Below are 23,296 nucleotides of genomic sequence, written 5' to 3' on the forward strand. Positions count from 1 at the left end.
GAAGTGGTGACCTGCTGAGGCCATGGTGGGGTGCCTGCTGGGCTCACCAATGGGCCAGGAGTCACTGTGTGTGTCTGTGTCTCTTTCTTTAAGAAGGTTGCTGTGATAGGGAAATATATGGATTTGAAAGCATTTGGCAGAACTTCCCCAGGATAATTTCATGGATAAGATTGTGAAATGTGAATTAGGAGACAATGAGGACAGTTCAGAACTGATTAACCATCTTGGAAGAAAGACTGCTGGCTGATGATGTTGTCTTGGAGAAAGATCTCTAGAGCGGTTTGCTGTCCCGTACAAATATAACGTAAGCTGCATAGTGTAACATTTTCTGATACCCCATTAAAAAAAAGTAAAAAGGAACAGGTGAAATTAATTTTATAGTGTATTTTATTTAACTCAATATATCGAAATATATCCAAAGTACTATTTCAACATGTAATCGGTATAAAAAAAAATCATGGGGATATTTGACATTGTTTTTTGTACTAAGCCTTTGAGATCTGGTGTGTGTTGACACTGACGGCACATCTCCGTTTGGAGCAGGCACATTTCAAGTGTTCAGTAGCAACATGTGGCTACGCCTGCCATGCTGGACAGTGCTGCTGTAAAGAAAGGCCACTGTTCTCGGTTTGTGTTCTTATTTTGTTTTGGTTTTTGCATGTGATGTGAATGACGGTGTAGAAAAAATGCTTATCCGTTGTTTTAAATGGGATGGACTGACTTAAGATGATCTCAGCTGGTGAGAACACGGATCCAAACCTGTGGTGTGAAATCAGAGTGTGAAGTCCTGTGATTCTTTTACACACCTGCCCAAGGCCTGGATGTACATTGCTTCATGTGAGAGAACTGGGAGTGGAGAATTTCAATGATCTCCATTTCATTAGGCGCCCACAGAGCTGCTTCGGTGTTAGCATAATCTTAAACTGCGTCCTGAGAAGTATGTGCAGACTGTGGGCAGTATTAGCCGAGCCCTCTCAGGAATGGAGTTCTGTTCTGGGGGCTTCAAGGTGTGTGGTGCAGATAAAGCAACGATCACCCAGAAGAGGGCAGAGGGCCAGAGTGGTGAGGGGGTTTGAAGCCTTGGCAGCGAAGGAGCGGTGGGAAAAAGTGTAAGGTATTAGTTAGGAAAGACTAGCGGCACATCTGCTAGATGTCTTTGGCCATATAAAGAACTGTCCTGTAGCGGGGGTCGGGGAGGAGACATATTTTAATTGTTCTGGTTGGTGGCCCAAGGGATAGGTAGGAGGCATGGAGGGTCAGATGTGAGTACAGAGTCGGAGTGAGATTCTAATCACAGAGCAGTCCAGTGGTACAGTTAGCTGCTTTCTAAAGGAGTGATAATCTCGTTCTTGGAAATGCCTAGATGCTAAATAATAACCACCACAAAAGTTCACAGTTTACAGAGTATTTCACCCTGTCTCATTTGAGCCACACCACAGCCCTGAGAGAGAGGTGTTAACATCCCCATTCAATAAATGAGGAGACTCAGAAGGGCCAGGGTCTCCTCCAGAGTTGCTGGAGCTGGGACCTGCTTCTCCCGGCTCCCAGGGCAGCTGTCCTTGTAACTGGGCTGCCCCTCAGGTGGTCAGAGGTGCTTTAGAGGGGGCATCCATGTCATAAGGTGGAGGCGGGAGAGGGTGGGGGAGACACCTGGCAAAGTGGTAGAAAATTGAGGAGGCTAAGAGGCTATCAGAAACGGGCGTGTGAGTTCTGTGAGATGAATGAAGAAGGAGAGTCGTTTCCCCAGAGGAGGCTGATGTGTGTAACTTTGGTTAGTCTTGGCCAGTGCGTTTTAAGGGGCTATCTTATGATAAAACTTGCAGCCTTGAGGACTGGCCTGGTGGTGTACTGGTTGGGTTCATGCGCTCCGCTTTGGTGACCTGGGGTTCACGGGTTTGGATCTCTGGCGTGGACCTACACACTGCTTGTTGAGCCATGCTGTGGTGGCATCCCATATGCAAAGTGGAGGAGGATTGGCACCGATGTTAGCTCAGGGACAATCTTCCTCAAGCAAAAAGAGGAAGATTGACAACAGATGTTAGCTTAGGACCGATCTTCCTCACACATACAAAAACCCACAGCCTTGAACTCAAAGGCAGTTAGCTGTGGGGAGGTGTTCCATCGCTGAACGGCTGAGGGGAAGAAAAGGATATGTTTGGTACAGAGACAGTCAGTCATTTGCTCCTGTCATGCCCCTTCCCAAACATAAGCCCCTTTTGCTCAGGGCAGAGCTGGGCACTGTGGGCCTCCGGTGTGGTCAGGATGGTTTCAGCCTGGTGGGCCAAGTTTGGCGCCTTGTGACAGTTGGACACCTGTCTGTGCTGAGGCTGAAGTCAGGTCTGGGGCATGTCTTGCACATTATCCAAGTCCAGAGCTGCAAAGCAGCCAGCTGCTTCCTGCCAGGGATGAGGAATAAGCCCACCTAGCTGCCCCCCAAATCTTGATTTTTGGCAAGGAAAAATATTCCTGAACTTAAGACAGAAAACTAATTCACTTCATGTTTCTGGCATATGACTGCTGAGGTCTCAGAATTCACAGGAACATTTGTAGATTGCCTTCTTCCATTGCCAGAGAGCCCAGCTGTCTCAGGAAGATAGCTTGCCTAAAGGCCAAACCACCTGTAGTTACATTAGAAAGAAAAATGTCATGTCCTCTGGTTTGAGCAATCTGCATTTCTGGTTCATAGCAGCGAGGGCTGGGAGCGATGTGTCATGTCATTAATAGTAGCCCTGGGTTTGTAAATAGTGATCTGATGACTTTTGGGGACCCAAGAAATGCATCATGGACTCAACTTTTCAAATCTATCTAAAAGTAAAATCCAAAAGATGTTTCTCCCACTCATCTGAGAGGAAATAAAAGAAAGAGAAGAGAATTAAAATTTTTTTATTTTATTGATTTGCTATTTTATGGTCTTTTCCTTCCTTTTTACAGTCAGAAGTTTTGAAATTTCCCAGCTTCATTGCTTTCCCTGCAGTGATTACTTGTGATGCCTGCAGGGTTAACATTATTATACTTTATGCTACAAAATAGGGAAGTAGCTAGGCTGGTTGCTCTCCTAGTTGAAGTAGAAAACTTTCCTTCCTCTGTGGTGGGGCGGAAATAGCCAAGTAGAGGTGCTGATATGCACAGTTTATGCAGATTTTGAGATTTAAGTCATGTCCTCCTCCTTTCTGTGTCTGTAATGACGTGAGGCTATAGGGCTGGCTGCTACTCCATGATCTATAACACACACCAGGAACTGGCAAAGCTTCACCACCAAGCTCAGTAGTGGGATCCTTCCAACTGTTTAACTAAAGACAGTTCTGCTTCTAGACGCAGAAGGAATCTGTATCATCAATGTGCTGCGTTCTTGAGCAGTGATGGGGAGTGGGGCAGGACTGACGCAGTAGGAAGGACCAAACCAGGTCCACGATTTGCATGTCTCTTGAAATCATATCCAGTAAAAACATATCGAAGATACCTAGTGAAAATCTCTCCCCTAAAACTCTTATCTTGGTAGATCTAACAGTTGTATGCTGTTTTAATTCAATTATATTTGCTGGAAAGGGTGCAAAGAGGATGTGCAGTCTGGCTGCACCTGGGATTCCCTGGCCATCTGTAAACTTGGCCCACACAACCTCTGCCATCTCACTGGCCCTCTGACAGCAAGGTGGGAGGACACATGGCACCAGGTGTGGTCAGGCCCGTGGCCCTTCGGCTCTGCTCTGCTCTTGGAGCTGGATGGCACACACAGCTTCCTGTGTTCCCATGCAGGATACTTGGAATCTTCCTGTCCTGTACGCTGATAAGTGGAACTAAAGTGTGATGTTATTTCAAGGGGCAAAATCATTCCTTTTTATTGAATTAATCAATTAGAACATTTATTTATGGATGTTTGGTGTACTCTGGGAATCAGATTCCCCTCTAAGAGTGAATTGTCCACCAGTTTGTATCAGTGTGCTCATTAGCTTTTCCTGTTCTCTGAGCCCTCATGCCTTCTCCCAGAGATCTAGTGGTATTTCTAAATTTACAGAGACTCAAGGTCTCGACTGGTGATATTTCAGTAAGAATCAATATCAATATCAGGGAGGAAAATCTTAATTTCTTGAGGCAATGCATTTTAAAGCCAGCCATAAATTACTGTATGTAAACTGAACACACTGCACTCTTTCCACCACGTCCACTCACTCAATGTGCCACCATGTTTCCTGTCTGTCGTAGGTCATCCGGTTGCATCCCAAACCACCTTCACTTTTCCCCCTTTGTTGATTTACATGTATTTGAAGTAATGTTTTTTTTTTTAAAAAAATGAGTTAAACTTGAATAAAATAAGTGAATGTTGAGTAACCCTAACAAATACTATACTAAACAAATTCTGTCAGTCTTGCATCCTTGTGTTGATGCCAGCTATATTTGTTTTATGTTTCAGTTAATTTTCCATAGTTCTAAGTTAAGTTGTAAAAACAATAAAAGCAATGGGGGCGCACTGATTTTCTTCTTAGGCGCTCAAGGGGAAGCTGCTTTATTAACTAACTTTGCTTTAGGCCTGTTAAAATGGGGTAGTTGAAGTATGCTATACTTGGCATATGACTTAGGGATTCCTAATTAATTTTCTTCTACCGTTTCCCCTCAAGTTTCCAAAGTATGATATCAGGTTAATACCAGTAAGGATGTTTAGTTAATATTTACTAGTAACTTGGATATTTCTTTGATTCTAAAAGATGTACTCGCCTTCTCCCACATTTCAACATCTATTATTTTCTTTCTTAATGGTTTATAAAACAATTGTGGATCTTAGATGAAAGAGTATATAAAAAGTACCTTGTGTGGTCATTTGTTAGATACAGGTCTAGTGGTCCCATTTGCGTAAGTCTCAGTAAGACAGCGATCTATCTGGCCAGAGAAGGCCCATGTTCCTATATTTATTCATTGAAGAAGAGAGAGAGTCTCTCTCTTATTGGTCATTGTTCAAAATCTATGACTGAACCAGAGTTTGACATTTTCTTTGCAATAATTGTTTTATCAATCAATCAATCAGTGTTTTAAAGTTAGGAGCAAAAAGATATTTCCAACAATTCAATTACAAATGTCATTTTTTTATTTAATTTTTCTGTCAAACTGAGTTGTGCCATTCCAACTCTTTGCTTTTAGAGAAGAGCCAAATGTGTAGAAAAAAGGAGGGGACTCCTTTAGGTACGTCGTAAGAGAAAGAGAAATGGAATGTCAGTTTCAACTCAAAGTTCACAACTTACAAAGAATTTATTTATGCAATACAGATCTTTTCTCAAATATGTTTCACAGAATTTCACACAGCAATCTACTAGAAAAGTAGAATTATACAACACCAAAATAACATTATTTCTTAGTACAAACTGCTAATCAAAAGGAAGGTGAAGACAGTTTAATAACAAATAGAAGGTAAAAAGGTGTTGCGTAACACAGCACCTGGTAGCCTCTGTTCTCAGACGTGGGTGGGGTGAGGGTGGGGAGGGCGCCCCGATGGCGCTCTGGCTCAGCCCACGGGCAGGGCCAGCCTCATGGTGAGCTTTGGTACGTGCATTTACTTTAAAAGAAAAGCAAAGGTGGTGAGAGCCCAAGAGCGTTTCCATCGCTTCATTTTGGTGTTCTGTAGAGACGACAGATCAGGAAAACATTGTAAATATTTCACACTTGCTACAACCTTAGATCCTTTATGGGTTAACCACACAATAAAACAAAATAGCCTCCCCCAAACCATAATTTTCTAGGTCTAAAACATGCTTGAAGAATAATATTGATAGAAATAATTCATTGAGATGTTTTAAATTACCTTTACCATAATTAATTTAAACATTACTATTTAAATCCCAGAAATTTCAGAGCTGAAGAAGCACAATTGTTTGGAAAAATACAGGACCCAAAGTATAGCATAAAATCCCCCTATTGCAGTATTATAACCCACTTCTCTACTTTTAAAATCATATATTTCTCAAGATTACAGATAAATGGGAAGTGTTTTTTCATAATATAGCTAGAATAAGTGGGTTTACTTGCTCCACTGTATGTTTCCATAATTGGTGAAAATAGACTTCTCATTATGACTAAAAATATAGATTTTTTTAAACTACAGAACCCAGCAGCCAGTTTTCTGCTTTGCTATTCACCCCAAAAAAGTCAAGCAAAGTCTACAAAAATAGCAATTAACTTTAAAAAATATTTTGCTTCTTAGAGCAAATTTAAGTTACATTCAGATGTGATAGCTATTTCTAAGAGAAAGATGCTCCAGGGTACTCCCCCTGCCTAGGCTGGGGGCAAGGATGATGTGCAGCTGTCACCATCAGTAGCGGGTTTGGTATTCATGATGCCATCGGTTAAAGTCATTGTAGAATAGAACGATGCTTCCTGAAGCCATGCCAGAAATGATGCACCTGGGAAAAGCAGAGAGAGGAGTGGTTTACAAAGCTATTTATTTCCTAGGGATCTGTTACTAAAGAAAGAACTGCCCTCCCCAAATCTGCAAGGTAAATATAGAAGACGGCAGTCAAACCTAATAATTTGTGAGAACTAAGGTATGTTTTTTGCTGACTAAAATGCAGCTCTGAGTAAGCTCAGAGTGCCACCTCTGACACTCCACAAGGATCCAAGCCATAGCTTGCTTTGATATTGAAAGTACAGCCAGTATATACAGGATGAGTCACTAAAACCGGAACAGACCTGATGATTTCTAAGGGAAGCTGGACTGGCAAGCCCTATCTTTTCTATTAGGTATCAGAATCAAAAGAAAGTATCAAGATCTCAGGGTAATTTCTAGAAGAAGCAGCACAAATGACAGAGGTCTCTCTGACAGGTACAGGATCAATGATGAGTCAGAGAGCAGAGTTCTGATCGTAATACTCAGCCAAAAAAAGTGGGCTGGGCTCTGCTCTGCAGAAGAATATTCTGTATTCATCATGCTCTGGGTAGGGGCCTAGCCCTCTTAACATAGTGACTCACTGAAATATCACTAAAGACAGAAGCAGCTGCTTGCTCTCCTGTCCCTGAGAAGGTGATTCAGGGGAAGAGATGGAGAGCAGTAAGATGAGCAGCTTAAAGGAGCCTATTATCTTAGACCTTTCTCTGTATAGTTTGGTTAGGTTAGGATCAGTCCTTAGAAATCATGTTTAATATCCTTCTTAGAACCTCATATCAAAATTAGGAACTAAAATGTGTCACTACAAAAAATCAACTAAACACAGAAGAAGGCAGTAACGAGGAAATCAGGGACAAAAAAGCTCTAAGACATAGACAACAAAGTGTAAAATGGCAAAAGTCAGTCTTTCCTTATCAGTAATTAGTTACTTTACTTTAAATGTAAAGGGATTGAACTCTCTAATCAAAAGGCAGAGACTGGCAGCACAGATAAAAAACATGATCAAAGTGTATGCTGGCTACAAGAGACCACTTTAGATCTAAAAACACAAACAGGTTAAAAGTGAAAGGATGGAAAAAGATAGTCCATGCAAATAGTAATGAAAAGAGAGCTGGGGTGGCTATTGCTAATATCAGACAAAATAGACTTTAAGTCAAAGTCTGTTACAAGAGACAAAGAAGAACACTATATATCAATAAAAAGGTCAGTCCATCAAAAAGATATAGCAATTACAAACATATATGCCCCAAATGTCAGAGTCCCCAAGATATATGGAGCTAACACTGACAGAATTGAAAGGAATAATAGTTCTACAGTAATAGTTGGAGACTTCAATACCCCACTTTCAATAATAGGTAGAACAACCAGAAAGAAGATAAGTAAGGAAACAGAGGACTGGAACAATTCTAAAAGCAAATTGGACCTAACACATACATAGAACACACACCCAACAACAACAGAATACACATTTTTCTCAAGTGCATGTGGAACATTCTCTAGGATAAACCATATGTTAGGCCACAAAACAAGTCTTAATAAATTTAAAAAGACTGAAACCATACCAAGTGTCTTTTCTGATCACAGTAGAATTAAGCTAGAAATCATTAACAGAAGGAAAACTAGAAAATTCACAAATATGTGGAAATTAAACAACCAATGGGTCAAAGAAGAAATCTCAAGGGAAATTAGGAAATACTCTGAGACAAATGAAAACAAAAATACAACAAACTAAAACTTAAGGGATGCAATGAAAGCAGTGCTAAGAGGGAAATTTACAGCTGTAAACACATACATTAAAGAAGAAAGATCTCAATCAGTAATCTAATTCTACACCTTTAGTAACTAGAAAAAGAAGAGCAAACTAAACCCAAAGCTAACAGAAGGAAGGAAATAATAAAGGTTAGAATGGAGATAAATAAAATAGAGGATAGAAAAACAGAGAAATAGCAACAAAACCAAAAGTTGGTTCTTTGAAAGATCAACAAAATTGACAAACCTTTATCTAGATTGACTAAGAAAAAAGAGAGGACTCAAATTACTACAATCATCAAATGGAGACATTACTACTAATTTTACAGAAATAAAAGAGGATTATAAGAAAATACTAGGAACAATCGTATGCTGACAAATTGGATAACCTAGATGAAATGAAAAAATTCTTAGAAACACACACTATACCAAAAGTGAATCATGAAAAAACAGAAAATCTGAACAGACTTATAACTAATAAGGAGACTGAATCAGTAATCAAAAACTTCCCAATAAAGAAAAGCCCTTGACCAGATGGCTTCACTGGTGAATTCTACTAAACATTTAAAGAAGGGTTAACACCAACTCAAACTCTTCTAAAAAACTGAAGAGGAGAGAACACTTCCTAAGTCATTCAATGAGGCCCACATACCCTGACACTAAAGTGAGACAAACTACAAGCAAATCACACACCAGTATCCCTTATGAATACTGATACAAGAATCTTGAACAAATACTAGCAAACTCAATTCAGCAGCATATTAAAAGGATTATACACCACAACCAAGAGGATTTATTCTTGGAATGCAAGGATGGTTCAACATGAAATCAGTCAATGTAATATACCACATTAACAGAATTAACAGGAAAAAAAACCCTACAGGATCATCTCAATTGATGCAGAAGAGGCATTTGACAAAATTCAACATCCTTTCATGATAAAAACACTCAAACTAGGAATAGAAGGAAAGTATCTCAACGTGATAAAGGGCATTATGAAAAACCCACAGCTAACATCATACTCAACGGTGAAAGACTGAAAGCTTTCCCATATGATAAGAAACAAGACAAGGATAGCTGCTTTTACCAATTCTATTCAATATAGTACTGGAAGTCCTAGTCAGAGCAACTAGGCAAGAAAAAGAAATGAAAGGCATCCAAATTGGAAAGGAAGAAGTAAAATTCTCTCTATTAACAGATGAAATGATTTTAAATGTAGGAAATCCTAAAGATTCCACAAAAAAAACCTATTAAAGCTAATGAATTCAGCAAAGTTGCAGGATACAAAATCAACACACAAAAATAAGTTGTTTCTATACATGAACAATGAACAATCTGAAAATAAAATTAAGAGAACAAGTCTATTTATAATAGCAACATAAAGAATAAAATACTCAGGGCCGGCCCCGTGGCTTAGTGGTTAAGTGAGCGCGCTCCACTGCTGGCGACCCGGGTTCGGATCCCGGGCTCGCACCGACGCGCTGCTTCTCTGGCCATGCTGAGGCCGCATCCCACATACAGCAACTGGAAGGATGTGCAGCTATGACACACAACTATCTACTGGGGCTTTGGGGGGAAAAAATAAATAAATAAAATCTTTAAAAAAAAAGAATAAAATACTCAGGAATAAATTTAACCAAGGAGGCAAAAGACTTGTATACTGAAAACTACAAAATGTTGCTGAAAGAAATTAAAGACGACATAAATAAATGGCAAGAAATCCTGTATTCGTGGATTGGAAGACTTAATATTATTAAAATGACAATACTAGTCAAAGCAATCTATAGATTCAACCCAATCTCTATCAAAATCCCAATGTTTTTTGCAAAAATAGAAAACCCATCTAAAAATTTACAGGAATCTCGAGCTAGAATAACCAAAACAATCTTGAAAATGAAGAACAAAACCAGATGTCTCACACTTCCTGATTTCAAAACTTACTACAAAGCTACAGTAATCAAAATAGTGTGGTACCGGCATTGAGACAGACATATAGACCAATAGAATGGAGAGCCCAGAAATAAACTCTCACATATATGGTCTAATGATTTTTGATAAGGGTGTCGGGACCATTTAATGGGGAAGGGACAGTCTTTTCAACAAAGAGTGCCGGGAAACTGATATCTACGTGCAAAAGAATCAAATTGGACCCTCATCTGCCATTATATACAAACAATAATTCAAAATCGATCAAACACTGAACATAAGAAGTAAAACTATAAAACTCAGAAGAAAATATAGGGGAAAAGCTTCATGATAGTGGATTTTGCAGTGCTTTCTTAGCTGTGCCAAAAGCATAGGCAACAACAGAAAAAAATAGACTTCATCAAAATTAAAAACTTTTGCACATAAAAGGACACTCACTATAAAGAGAATGCAAAGTCAACACCACTAGTTATTAGAGAAATGTAAATCAAAACCACAATGAGAGACCACTTCATGTCCATTAGGATGGATATTATTAAAAAAGAATATATATATATATATAGCAGGTGTTGGTGAGATGTGGAGAAATTTGAACCCTTGTGCATTGCTGCTGAGACTGAAAAATGGTGCAGCCACTGTGGAAAAGTTTGGCAGTTCCTCAAAAAGTTCAACAGAATTACCATATGACCCAGCCATTCCACTCCTGGGTATATTCCCAAAAGAACTGAAAACAGGGATCTGAAAAGATATTTGTATGTCAATGTTCATAGCAGCATTATTCACAATAACCAAAAGGTGGAAAAGAGCTGAAGTGTCAAGAGATGAATAAAGTGTGGTATATACATACAATGAAATATTATTCAGCCGTAAGAGGAAGAGTAAGTGAAATAAGCCAGACACAAAAAGACAAATATTGTATGATTCCACTTATAGGAAGTACCTAGAAGAGGCAAATTCATAGAGACAGATGGTAGAATTGAGGTGAGCTGGGGAAAGTGAGGATAGAGAATTATTATTTAATGAGCAGAGCTTCTGTTTGGGATTAAAAAGGGCTAGAAATGGATAGTAGTAATGGTTGTGTAACAATGTGAATGTACTTAATGCCTCAAAAAATGGTTTAAATTGTAAACTCTCTGTTATGTATATGTTACCACAATAAAAAAAATTTAGGACTAAAATGGGTGACTGTATATTAAGAGGAAATAAGATACCAAAGAAAGATTATCTCCCCAAACTTTACCACGTGGGAGGTTTTAGGAAATAAGCCAAATCTTTCAATGGAATCCTCATGGACAAAGATACAGGCATTTTACATTAATGTTTACTGCTCTTAAAATTTTATTTAAGAGAAAAGGTACTTTAAGAAATATAAAAAGGTTTATAGCAATGTAATTGGAGACTTTGTTACTTAAATCCTGTCTATTCCTGGAGAATTCAGCCTTTGTCCAAGAGTGGCAACGCCATCAGAAAGAAAATCATACTTTTTAAAAAGTATCTTGGAAACCCCAATATTCATTGGCTTTTTTGATTGTACAGGTGACCCCCCACAACCCAGCCCATCCATCAGCCCATTTAAATAAATTCCCCTGCAGTTTTTGATACCAGGATGGGTAGACCATGATTCCAGTGTTACCTCTGGTCGTAAGACAGGGCCATAGCCCGGATTCCAGCATCGCAGCCTGGATAGGCAAAGAGCTGCTTGAGGTCAGACACCTGCCAGACCATGACCACACCGTTGTCTCCTCCTGTGAGCAGGTACTGCCCGTCCCGGCTCAGCTGGATGGCCTGTGAGACACAGCAACATTCAGTAGGGATGTGGCTCCAGGAAGACTTCCGCCCCCACCCCGTGCTTGATTAATCCCTACACGACGCCATCTACTGCAGCGCAGGGAGAAGGGAAAGAGGGGGACAGGGTGTGTATGTATTCTTATGGAGTTTTTAGGAAATCGTGAGTCCTAGAAAACTTTTGCCATTTTTCAGACATCAAATGGCCAAAGTTAGGCAATCCTTGAGTTTTTTTGTTTTTTTTTTTTAGCTTTTGCTTTTTAAGGATGAGGTGGCAAACTCTTCCAGTTCTACGACTACTATTTAAATGGTGCGTAAGGTGGACTGGGACCAGCACCATAAAATGAGGGGCCTCCTGGCATCTCTTCAGTTGTACTGTGGACGTGCTAAGCCCACTTTGTACGAAGGCTGGGAAGACAGTGCTAGCTGACCTCATATCCCCAATAAAACACTGCTGCCTTTGGGGCCATGGCCCCGCAGGAGACGACCAACGGCTTCAGAACCTTCAGTAGGCCTGCCGGATTTTTACAACAGTTGGGAAGATGACTTGGTAGAAGACCACAACTTCCAGGGTGATTAAACCCTAGGTTAAGCATTTTCTTCTCGCCCCAGGCCTGACTGCTTCCTGCCAGTGCTGAACAGGAAGCGCAGACATGGAATGTGCTCTTCAATCCTGTAAAATGGGCCAAATGCAGACTATTGCCTGTTTTTATATGACTTCTTACATTTTTTAATGGTTGAAAAAAATCAAAAGAAGAATACTACTTCATGACATGAAAATTATATGAATTCCAAATTTCAGTGTCCAAAAATAAGGGTTACTGGAACAGAGCCAACACTCATTCGTTTATGGCTACCTTCACAAGTAATTGCACCAGAATATAAAGCCTGCAAAGCCTAAAATATTCACTATTTGTCCCTTTATAGAAAAAGTATGCCAACTCCTGATATAAAAGGTCCTCCCTACTCCAAGAGCTAATCCTATTACCCCTTCCTCTCCTCCTGGCCCTTTCCTTCCACACCTTCTTTTCCTAGCTTATTAAGATACACATTTCCTTTCTTTAGGTGGCACTGGGAGTTCTAAAAGTTACTGCAAACACCTGTAATCTTATGTCCACCTGGACGCAGTGAATATGGGAATACAGATTGTGCTAGCAAGCCAGAAAAAAAGAATCTAACTTCTGAAAAATATGTTTACACTGTTCTGTACTCAGATTTTTACTATAGTTGCCTTAAGTCTTTAATCTAACCTTTGACAAAATTTTTTAAAAATCATAGAAAAGTCAGGACTGTTTCACAGCCATTCAATTCACAATCACATAAATACCAACTTTTAGTGGTCTCTTAAATATAGCTTATTCTCAAGAACATAAAAATACATCTAAGAAATAAAAACCCATGTGTGGAAGACAGTTACATGTAAGAAGTATTCTCTAGGGGCCAGCCTGGTGGTGTAGTGGTTAAGTTTTTGTGCTCTGCTTCGGTGGCCCGGGGTTCGCAGGTCCGGATCCCAGTCACGGACTGACACACCACTCATCAAGCCATGTTGTGGCGGCATCCCATATACAAAATAGAGGAAGATGGGCACAGATGTTAGCCCAGAGCTAATCTTCCTCAGCAAAAAGAGGAAGATTGGCAACTGATGTTAGTTCAGGGCTGATCTTCCTCACCAAAAAAACAAGGAAGTATTCTCTAAATCTTAACCAAATATAAATAGTAGGACTTTTCAATGTAAGTAAAAATCAATATCCTTTTTCCCCATTCATTTCACAAGTGGCCATCTCTAGGGGGTATCTGGGAACTGCAATGAAGACTAGGACAAATAATAATTTGCTATACTTATAAAATTCAGCTGATGAAAATCCATTAACCTTATGGTTGTGGTTCACTTGAGTTTTATACTTGAGGCTTTTTACTGGATAAGTGCTATATTAAAACATAAATTAAAACCATTAATCTTTAACTCTTTGTTCTAATAAATGATCTCTAATTCTAGTTCTGTCTGGAATTAAATAAAACCTGAACTTTTAGGATTGCACATTCATCAGCATCCAAAACATTTTAGTAAGCCAGATGCCTGCCAAGGTGAAAAAATATTTGGTTGGCCTTTCTCGTGAGGAAGCTGTCAAATTCCACTGGAGGTAAGAGCCAGGGTGACATTTATTGAATGGCACCCTATCTTCCACCCAAACCAGCATTCTTAGTTCTTAATTCTAATACACCTCCTCAGTATCAGGTTGGGTTGAGACTAGAGATTTTAAGAGGGCCCCAGAGACATGTTGATCTCATCCTCTGAAATCCTGAGTGCCTTGGACAACGCCATAGCTGCAGTGGTTTTTAAGAAGGGACCAGCAGGCCACAGCAGTCTGCTGGGGATGATCACATCCTAAAACACAGCTTCCTCAGGAAAAGAAGAGAAATGAGTTCCTATGGGTGAAATGGTGGTTATCCTTTGTTTAGGATAAAATAACTTTGCTGCTCTGTACAGGCTGCCAACTTAAATTTAAGTTATTCATTAAGACATCTAAACATTGCCTAGTTGATGTGCTCTGATATGTTAACCAAATGCCACTGAACAATCTGGCATCTAAATAAAAACAGGTGGGAAGCCTTGATTAGCCCAGAGGTTCCCCAGGCTGCCTGCAGGGTTCTTGGTATTTCAAAGAAACTTAATTTCTGGTCTGAGCTGATGACTAATTTGTTTCCATGGTCTCCTCTCCTTATACAGGCTCAGACTGCAGGATGGAGCTGGAGATTTTTGCTCTGTGATGTCTCTATTCCCAACCTGTGGTTTCCTTCCTTCCCGAGGCCGTTAGCTGTGAAAGTGTCAGTCTCTGGAGCCGTGGGCAGGTAGTGCTCATTTTAGGCAAGCTCGCTTTAATCACACAGTTGCCACTTGCACGTTAGCATGATAAAGTGCAGGAGTGCCGGGGAAAAGGCAATGGATTGTTTAAGCCTAAAATCCAGTGGGGAATATTACAGAGAGAAAAAACAATGGCTATAGGGCAGAGAGAAAAGCATGTATGTATGAACAGTCTGCAGAAAGCCCCCCTACTACTGCCTCAAGGAACTTCCCAGAGCCTTTGGTACTAACTGAAATGCCACAGATATTGTTTCAGCCAGCAAGGGATTTCAAATTATTTTACAGATTTATTAGTGTAGCTGACAATATAATCGCAACTCAAAGTGACAGATTATCAACATTATTGTAAAGAAAAAAGGAAAGGAAAATCCTCTGATGTGTACTTGGTTTAAATGAAGTATTATGGGAAGGGAGGGAAAAATAAAAGCAGAGTGTGAGTGCATGACATGACTTCGTGGTAGAGGCAGTGAAAACGCAATGGAGAAAACTCAGAGAGAAATGGAGAGAGAAGAAAGCCAATACTGACCTAAGAAATCAATCCTAAGATACAGAAGCAGCAAGCAGCTGCCCTTGATTTGATCAATGTAATCTATATTTAGGGATTTTGTTCCTTAATACTTCCTGACTCCAGTATTTACTTGAGAGAAGAGGCTGATCAGACTAGATCTGGGAAACTTGGAGAATTTATGTCATCTAAGCTGCTCTGGGTCAGGAACAGCAGTGAGTAAAATGTCCAGAGCTGGCCCAAAGCCACACTCAAGGCAGAGGCCTCTGCGACCTTCTTCTCATCCTTAACATGTCCTGGGTTCTCTCACTGTACACAGATCACAGGCCCCCCAACCCTGTCCTGGAAAATGAGAGGAACACCACAGCTTCATTTTACCTTAACCTGCGCTGAGAAGTTTGGAGGTGAGAAAAGAAGGACCTTGGAAAGACAGGCACTCCAAAGAGCAGTCCTCACTAATATTTACGGAGCCCTGTCCCGAAAATGAGGCAAGACCTGGAAGGTCCACTAGCATTACCATTTCTTGTATACCAAAAGGGAAAAAATGTTTGCCTAATTCACATCATAATTTGAAGCCCAACCCCCTTAACTTGGCAAGTTTTTTTTGTGTTTTTGTGAGGAAGATCAGCCCTGAGCTAACATCCATGCCAATCCTCCTCTTTGCTGAGGAAGACCGGCTCCAAGCCAACATCTATTGCCAAGCCCCCTCCCCCTTTTCCACAAAGCCCCAGTAGATAGTTGTATGTCATAGTTGCACATCCTTCTAGTTGCTGTATGTGGGACGCCACCTCAGCATGGCCGGACAAGCGGTGCGTCGGTGCGTGCCTGGGATCCGAACCCGGGCCGCCAGCAGCAGAGCACGCGCACTGAACCGCTAAGCCACAGGGCCAGCCCCTTATTTTGGCAAGTTTTGGTCTTGTTATCCATGAAGAAGTAAAGTCTGAAATTAGATGCTAATTCTAAATAGTCATAATCCCTACCACTGCCACCATCAAACTATTCAAGTGTAAAGAGGAGACAGTTTTAGGTGTACTCCACCGCACTATTTTGGCTTTGATACTCAGAAAAGAACAATGTGCAGTTAACTTTCTTAGATTAAAAAAACAAAATAAAAAAACTGAGCTGTGCCATTGAAAGCCACCCAGGATGGCTTCACAAGATCTTAAGAAAACCTCTTCTGCTGCAAGATCATCCTGGGCTTCACTTAGTGATCTCAAGCATGGAACATTCCGGCTGAGCAATGCAGTTGGCACAGCTGGGACATGCTATGGTCCATGAAGTATATAAGCCTCGTCCACATGCTACCTAATGATTTTCTTTTGGTGTGGAAAAGAGACCCTCAGTGACTCAAAAACAGAGTTTTCTTTAGTGAACTCTCTCCCTCACTTGCTGCACTCTGAGGTAAAAATCTAGAATGATGAAAAATCTATAAGGCACTTACCCTTATATTATCATCTGTTTCCATAGTGGCCTGGAGTTTTCCATTCACACTGAATGTACAAAAGAAGCCATTTTCATAGAATATGACACAATGACCCTCTCTTGAAGCCTGAATGAGTTTTGGTTTCAGGCAGTTTTCAGGACCCTCCAAAGTCCTTAACAAGTCTCCATTCATGGAATGTATGAGACATGGTCCTTCTGAGAAAGGACGAGAAACAAAAGGCAAAATTAATTTTTTTAATGAGAACAGACAAATGTGATCCGAATCTTGAGCACATATCAAACAGGATTACAGTACCACATCACAGTTGTAGAAAGCCTTAAAAAATTATATATCTTTTATAAAAGTATTTTGTAAAATTTCTTCTGCATGCTGGCCAGATCTCACCTTCCACTTGGGAGAGGAGAAATCTGAGTCTATGTTCAAGTTCTTGTCCTCAAGAGACCGCAAGTTACTTTATGAAATTCATTGTGCCAAGAGATGATAAAAACTGGAGGAATTCAGAAAGGAACAGGAAAAATTTCACATCCTACAAGCGCTTCTGGGAAGGCTGGGCCACAGTCAAACACGGGCTGCTGTTAGGCACCCTCTGACCCTCTCCCCGCATCTCACGGGGGGTCCTGATGGTGGCAGCACTGTGAGCCTGAGTGGGGAGGACTCATTAGGACAGCTTCTGAAGGCCCAAGCCTTCTTCCCTCCCACTGCTCATTACTTTACAATGAAAGAAGGTCTCCGGTAGTTCATCTTCTCACCGCTCCCCCCCTGAAATAAATTCATACAGAGATCCTTCTGCCACTTCTCCTTGGCAATGAGTCCACTTCCCTGCTGTCTCCCAAAGCAAGCAGCAGCGTCCACCACTCACAGCTCCCTAGGCTGAGCATCAGGCTGAGATGCTGGAGTAGGACAGGGGAACTTCTGAATAGCCCATACATATCAGAGCCTTTTCACTTTTATTGAGTGCCTGCTACACGCAAAGCAAAGCACAACATCACACTGCTTGTGTGATGAGTAAGTTCTAAGAAATGTCAGAGCTGGATAAGAGGGGTAAGTGGAGTACAGTATCTGCCCTGCTGCTCTCCATGCTAAACTACCCATGGCTACATGGAATCTTTACCTGTTCCCCACATGTCGACTAACAGCATCCCTTTTGCAAATAAAGCTCACAGCTTTTCCTTGACCACTCAGGGAGTTGATAAGTTTTTAGTGTTTTCAACATAAATACACAGAGGCAGTCTTTGCACAGTTTCAGCATGCATGAATTTCAGTTATCACTCTTTAAATGACACCAGTCCCTCAACACCACAGTTCAAATTAGTTACCACAGTCATAACATAAAGTACACACTTCATGGCTAGCTCTTCAGTCCACAAATCACTATGTAAATAACAGATGTGCATCATATTGGTGACCAACCACATCACTTCTTTAAAAGTCTGTCAGTGAGCAGTCACTGCGTGACTGTTACTCAGTTCATGCACAGACAGCAAACTATATAGTTGTGTTGCCTCCTTTTCTCCCAGTGATAAACCCATGTGACATTTATAAAAATGGATAATCAAAAGAGGGTATTGGCCAACAAAGACGAAATTGCAGTAAGGGAATGAAAAGTGATAAAGGTAAAAGTGAAATCTGAATAGAACATAAATGGAGTTATTGAAGAAAGAGCTGATTGTGGGTATGTTGACATTGCTGAGATACTGTAGATATGCAGCCAGAGGAAATCAGTGAAGGTGAACTTATTGACCTAAATTAGCAAAGTGGTTGTAAGAAAAATGTTGATGTTGGGGCCGGCCTGGTGGTATAGTGGGTAAGTTTGTGCACTCCACTTTGGCAGCCTGGGTTTTGCAGGTTCTGATCCCGGGCGTGGACCTACACACCGTTTATCAAGCCACGCTGTGGCAGGCATCCCACATATAAAGCAGAGGAAGATGGGCATGGATGTTAACCCAAGGCCAATCTTCCTCAGCAAAAAGAAGAGGATTGGCAACAGATAATAGCTCAGGGCTAATCTTCCTCACCAAAAAAATAAAAAAAAAGTTGATGTCCTAGAAGAAGTGATTCCAGCAAAAACTGTCACATTAAAGGAAACCTAGGGGATGTTTCATGACATTGAAAGCCCAGAAGATAAAATATTGGAAGCTGATCCAAACTCAGAAAGAAGTATGACAATTGGTCAAGCCATAGAAAAGATTCTCACTCCTTAAGTTATATGAAGAGAAGGCAGCATGCACTGTTCAGAGTACTCTTGATAAGTTTTTCACAAAGAAATAAAATAATTTAATTCTCAATGTTTCTAATGTTTTAAATTATAGTGTACTAAGTAAATGTGAGTTTTACTATTTTTTATGTCCATATATATATGTATGTATATATGTGTGTGTGTGTGTGTGTGTGTGTGTGTGTGTGTGTGTGTGTGTGTGTATGTATATATATATATGAAACTGGAAAAAGAATTTTTAATGTTTTGACAAAAAATTTTAAAGGCTATAGGACAATCATAAAATTTCCCATTGGTTACTAAGATCACTTTGCATGATTTTAACTTGCATTGTCATTTTTATGATCCTGCACTACCATGCAAAGCGAAGACAGTCTGTAATATGATAGGTTCATTTTACATGTCTAATTAGGATCACATATAGTCCAAGAACTCATGTTAGCTCACGATATATGAAATTATTGGTATAAGAAGGAAAAAAAATCCAGCAGTTACAGAATTCTTGCTATCATTATTACTATTTCATTGTTTTGACCAACTAAATTTTTAAACACAATTCTTTGAATATTTAATAAGTCTTGTTAGCTAGTCTAAGTATTATAGTTCAAGACACAGATAGAGTGACCCAAAAACTCTATGCTTTCCCATCAGATAAGCCTAAAAGACATGAGATTACAGCACTTTTTTGTGAGTTCAGACCTCAGCTCAGGGCAGAGGGACAGAGAGATGGATAGACTATTACAATGGGATAAGCAATGAATTGGAAACAGCTCTGTTCCTGGTCTGATCCTGATTTGTTGTGTGTGTTCTTGGAAAGCCTGCTTAATATCTTTGGCCTAAATATGTGATGATGCTACTAGGGCAAACTTTCAGGCAAACCAGCTTAAGTATCTTTCCACTCCATTCTCAATACCATCCTTGCTCCTGCCTAGTTCTGGGATTTGGAAGTTAAAACAGACTGGGTCAGGAGTTTCCATTCATGTGTGAGATGGAACCCAGCCCAGTCAGAGTCCAGAAGAATAAACAAATATACAAAGATGTTCCTTGTTCCTGCCTCACTCTTTAGAGCAATGCTGTGAAACAGAACTTTCTGCAATGATGGAAATGTTCTGTATCTGTGCTGTCCAATACAGTAGCCACTAGTCATATCTGAATACTGAGCACCAAAAATGTGGTTAGTGCCACCAAGGAATTGAATTTTTAATTTTAGTTAACTTAGTCCCATGTGGCTAATGGCTACCACAGCACAGAGCACTGCTTCAGAGAAAAAGGTACCAAATTCATCTTCGATAATTTGTTACTAGAAAACACCTTATGAAGGTTCCACCGATTTACCTTTAGAACCACTTAACACCAGGCCTAGCTCAGCGCAGACGGCAGCACAAGTGATCTCATAGTCATGGCCTGTCAAAATGGCCCGAGGAGTGGTGGTCTCACCTTCAGGAAAAAAACAGATAAATAGAACAATCAATTCAAGTTTATGCAGGGGATTACTTCCCTCTACTCAGATTAAATAATCAACAACTTGTTCCTAATTCCCGTAATGCCTAAATCTTTAATTTACAGTTTGGGAATTTGTCCAAAAATCCCAAACTATATGCTATATAGTTGTTGAGGACTACATGTTGCTAAATTTCTAATTCTTACATGATTATCAGGTAACAATACTTGAAATCTCAGTAAAATAAGACAAAAATCTGCATTATAAAATGCCTCCAATAATTTCCAAATACAAGTCCCTTGATTAGATGAATTATGGATGGATGATTATAAAAGTAGGGATTTTGGTTTAATTTACATTTCAAAAAAATGTGGGCTCCTCCTCTCCCTGCCCCTCCCTGGGGCACTGAGACCCTGTCATAATGAAGACAGTCTGAACTAGGATTCACAACATCTCAAAGCAGCCCCTCTCTTAAATATCTATTATCTTTACTAAGCTTATGTATTTTCCTGATATATAAATCTCACCGAGTATATTTCTCTATGGTTCATTCAAAGAACAGAGTGGGGAGAAACCAACTCGTACATGTAATTCTACTGACAGTGATTGAAAATTAGGGGAGGAGGGTGAAGAAGAGGGGACAGAGAAGGAGTCTCTAAATAATGGGAGATGTTTCAAAACATTTTCACAAATAGAAGAAGTCATCCTGTATCTTTGTCCCAAACTAAAAAGAAAACTGTGGTTGGTTGATAAGGAACCCACACCGTGAAGGGCCCCAGCATAGAGAAGGAAAACAATAATGGGCTTGATTTGTGGCTTGATTCATGCCAAGCCACAAGGATAAACAGAATTCCATATTTAGCCCGAAGAATACTATTTTAAGACTCAAGTCCCCTACTTTATAGTCTCTAAGGACAAAGATACAAAAAGCCTTTATAAATGGGACTAGAGAGCAGGATTCTGTTAGCATTCTTAGATTTCCTTGATTTGGATTAGTTTTATAGTATGACTGATAAATGATACTGTGTAATCCAAAAGAGGCAAATGTACCCTGAAAGCAGGTCACTTACCACCAGCTGTGGAACTCTATGGAAAAGAATAACTTGTCATCCTAACCCCAGACTTGGCTGTCCTTGGAACAGTCACCCACTCAGAGGAGAGAGATTGGTAGGTTAGGGAAAATCCAGCAGAAACCTACTGTTGTTGGAAGGGCAAATGCTGGCTGTCAAAAAACTTAAACTAGCCTCCAAAGCAGTTGTTTTTACAATGGGTCAATGGGTTCTCTGAAATTTTATGAAAAATATATGTACATGCCTATGTTTTTCTGGAGGAAAGGGGAGGAGAGGAAGGAAAATAGGTTTTACTGAATACACACTAAGAAGAGGTGTGGGGTCTCTACAGTGAAGATAGGGGCCTAGGCTCTGTGCTTCTAGCCCTATTTCACCTGGAGCCTGCAGTTACTCCATGTCTAGTTATTACACATAATTATTACAATGCATTTATTGGAGTACATAATGCACAGCTGTGTCCCCACAGTGTCCTTTACCGCTTTTGGTGACTATAGGTACTTCTGAGTGGGATTTATGTAAAAGGGCATCATGTCAAACTTTGCACCACATTGGCTGTGCTGCATGCAGCCAGACGCTGGAATTGGCCCACATGCAAGTGACAAAGGGAGACCTCAAATGACATATTAAAAGGCAAGGGGATAAGTGGAACAAGGGGCTCAGTTTCATCTGATTCAAAGTTTACAAACTTCTTTAGGGAGAGAAACCCGCCTTAATTACAAAGTTTACTTGACATTATCCAAACCAGAAAGAATTTCTTACAACAGAAACTATTTTTTTCCCTTAAAAGTACATAAATTTGGGAATTTTTTAAAGAAAAGAAGCAAATAATGTAAGCCAATCTGAACTACTTAGCTTTCCGTTAGAAATAAGCCTTGCCACAAAAATTAGAAATAAATATGTTTTAAAATGTTACCAATACTTTAGCCCTGATTCATGGCTTCCTCCTTCCCCAAGATGATCTACATTCCACGAAAATACCATACAATGTTATTTTTGAAATTAATGTCTAATTATATCTATTGGCAACATTTTTTTTAAATTAAGAATTAATTAAAATCTAAGGAATACATTTTCAGTGTGATTGTTCCTTTTAGTTTTCATAAGTTACCATTTTATGGGGGGTGAGATTTGTGTTTTTGTGAATTGTCTTAGAATTCCCCAGTGGAAAATGAAGGTTTGAAGGAAAACTGATGGTAACTGAAAGCAATCTAAGTGTAAGCAAAGTAAACAAAGGACAGATGGATAATGGCAGACCCAGAGGACGCTGTCACTTAAGCATGTCAATGCTAACTTTTTGTTTTCTACATCTGAGAATATTTTCTCAGGGACATGGGGAGGAAGTGAGAAGATTGCTGTCAACTGTATTTCTTCCTTTAATGTAAAAGAGTTGAATTACCGAGAATTTGTTATGACTAAAAGTTAGTTTAGGCAGCCTTATGATTAACCCCATAAAGTAGGTTAAGATATTATAAGCATTCTTTTTTGTAAACTCATAATTAAGATTTTTATAAGTGTGCTTTACTTGCAAAATACCAGTTTCCAATAATCTACACTATACCAATCATTTTTCCCTCCACAAATCAGAATTCACACACACACAATGTGTAACTTCAAAGTGAAAAACGATTTCTCTTTTCCTAGGGCCTGATCTTTAAATAAAGAACTGTTCAACACTAGGACTTTGGCTTCAAAATTTGGCAAAATGTTCCCTAACCCAGGAAGCAGGTTAGACAGCTCAGGAAATACGGGGGGTGGGGGGGGGGGGAGGAAAGGAAAAGAAAAACAACAAATTAAAAGCATAAGAGTAGACTTATGATCATTGGGATCTTCTCAGGTAACTGGTTTCACAAACACTCACTGGATTTCTAGTAAAAAGATTGTGTTATTTAACTTCCCTCCCTTTTTGGAAATGCACATTAATGGCCTCCAAA

The 23,296-nt window shown here is 39.9% G+C and overlaps 1 protein-coding gene across 7 annotated transcripts in view; it reads right to left on the bottom strand.

Annotated features, from left to right (window-relative positions):
* Positions 1-5,488: 5,488 nt before the first annotated feature.
* The window catches only part of LRBA (LPS responsive beige-like anchor protein), a 723,014-nt gene continuing 705,206 nt past the window's right edge, over positions 5,489-23,296 (bottom strand). For 6 of the 7 annotated variants that reach the window (XM_058550176.1, XM_058550181.1, XM_058550180.1 and 3 more), the window contains 4 exons: positions 20,190-20,291; positions 16,637-16,833; positions 11,676-11,827; positions 5,489-6,386 (listed from right to left, as the gene is read on the bottom strand). In XM_058550176.1, the coding sequence (XP_058406159.1) occupies positions 6,296-6,386; positions 11,676-11,827; positions 16,637-16,833; positions 20,190-20,291 (542 nt within the window). In that variant the 3' untranslated portion in view covers positions 5,489-6,295. The remainder of the gene's footprint in view (positions 6,387-11,675; positions 11,828-16,636; positions 16,834-20,189; positions 20,292-23,296) is intronic. The other variant, XM_058550178.1, reaches the window with a different exon arrangement.

The sequence above is a fragment of the Diceros bicornis genome, chromosome 11 (genome assembly GCF_020826845.1).
Source record: "Diceros bicornis minor isolate mBicDic1 chromosome 11, mDicBic1.mat.cur, whole genome shotgun sequence".
Classification (NCBI taxonomy): Eukaryota; Metazoa; Chordata; class Mammalia; order Perissodactyla; family Rhinocerotidae; genus Diceros; species Diceros bicornis.